Below are 1,414 nucleotides of genomic sequence, written 5' to 3' on the forward strand. Positions count from 1 at the left end.
AACAGCTTCTACCCCCAAGCCATAAGACTCCTGAACATCTAATCAAATGGCTACCCAGACTATTTGCAATGAATTAGGCTTAGGCCATTTGTGCTGTGGCTGTGTTTAGGGTGGCATTTTCTTTACGGTAGTTTAATTATAATTTATGACAMTGTTCCTGTTCCCATAGGACCAACTCCCTGGCGGCCCACGCATCAAGCACGTCTGTCGGGCAGCAGCGGTGGCGTTGGGGCAACCCCGTGCCATGGTGCCTGACGATATCCCCCGGCTTAGCGCTCTGCCCCTCCATGAGCGAGAGGGCATCACCACCTCACCAGCTGTAGAAGGTAACCTTTGTTTATGAAGCACGCTGATAAGAACGGTAGTTACCTCAGGTATGTGACGTTAGCGCAGTGACCTATGTTTGAAAAGTCATTTAAGATAATTTTTTTGGATCTCGCTCTGTTTTTAGACATTGCGGATGACCCCTCTGACTGCACGGTCAGGCACAAGATGATGAGACAGAAGCACAAGTACAGCAAGCAGCKGAAGTTCAAGCGGAACTATAACGAGGTTGGTCCTGGGGGCCGCGCCACCCGCTGTAGGACCTGCCAGGGCTGCCTGCGTGAGGGTGACTGCAGCACCTGCTTCAACTGCCTGGACAAGCCCAAGTTTGGAGGGCCCAACACCAGACGCCAGTGCTGTGTGTAAGTGACTGTACCTAGAATTGTGGCCGTTGCTCTCACTTTTCATCCACTCATGGACACACACTCAGGCGCGCACACACGGTTTTTCATTTCTATAATCGGCTCTAGTTGTCTTGTGTACAAATTGAACACGGCACCTATTTTTAAATGGTGATGATAAATATGTCCCTGTGCCACCAGGTTAAAACGATGTGTTCGGATTGAGGCAAGGAAAGTAAAGCGCGGCATCAAGCCATTCACAGGTTTGTTGTGTTCTTATGTTTAATACGTCTATAATATTTTGCATTTGTAATTTAGCAGAYGCTCTTATGCAATTATTGCATTMTTCTTAAGATAGCTAGGTGAGACCACAACATATCACAATCGTATCAAGTACGTTTCCCCTCAAAGTATTTATCAGCAATGTCAGTAGGAAAATACATGCGCCTTTTTCTTGGGAGTGGGGCATTGGGGGTGCCGTGAGTTATTTAAGGTACTTTTTCAAGAGGTAGGGTTTCAGATGTTTTCAGAAGATGGGCAAGGACCTTACTGTCCTGATTTTAGGGGGAAGCTTGTTCCTCCATTGGGGTGCCASGACACAGAAGAGCTTTGACTGTGCTGRGCGGGAGCTGCCCTCCCGTAGGGGTGGGMGGGCCAAGAGACCAGAGATGGCGGAACGGAGTGCTCGGGATGAGAGAGGTTAAGGAGGGGCATTTCTCCTTGCTGCTCCGTAGGCAAGCACCAGGGTC

The 1,414-nt window shown here is 49.0% G+C and overlaps 1 protein-coding gene across 1 annotated transcript in view; it reads left to right on the forward strand.

Annotated features, from left to right (window-relative positions):
• Window positions 1–928, forward strand: part of LOC112079612 (histone-lysine N-methyltransferase 2B-like) — a gene marked incomplete at both ends in the record, with an annotated part of 7,977 nt that extends 7,049 nt beyond the window's left edge. Inside the window, 3 exons of the mRNA XM_024145508.1 lie at window positions 170–326; window positions 452–686; window positions 867–928. Of these exons, the coding sequence (XP_024001276.1) occupies window positions 170–326; window positions 452–686; window positions 867–928 (454 nt within the window). The remainder of the gene's footprint in view (window positions 1–169; window positions 327–451; window positions 687–866) is intronic.
• Window positions 929–1,414: the final 486 nt, after the last annotated feature.

Source organism: Salvelinus sp. IW2-2015, unplaced genomic scaffold, assembly GCF_002910315.2.
Source record: "Salvelinus sp. IW2-2015 unplaced genomic scaffold, ASM291031v2 Un_scaffold8669, whole genome shotgun sequence".
Taxonomy (NCBI): Eukaryota; Metazoa; Chordata; class Actinopteri; order Salmoniformes; family Salmonidae; genus Salvelinus; species Salvelinus sp. IW2-2015.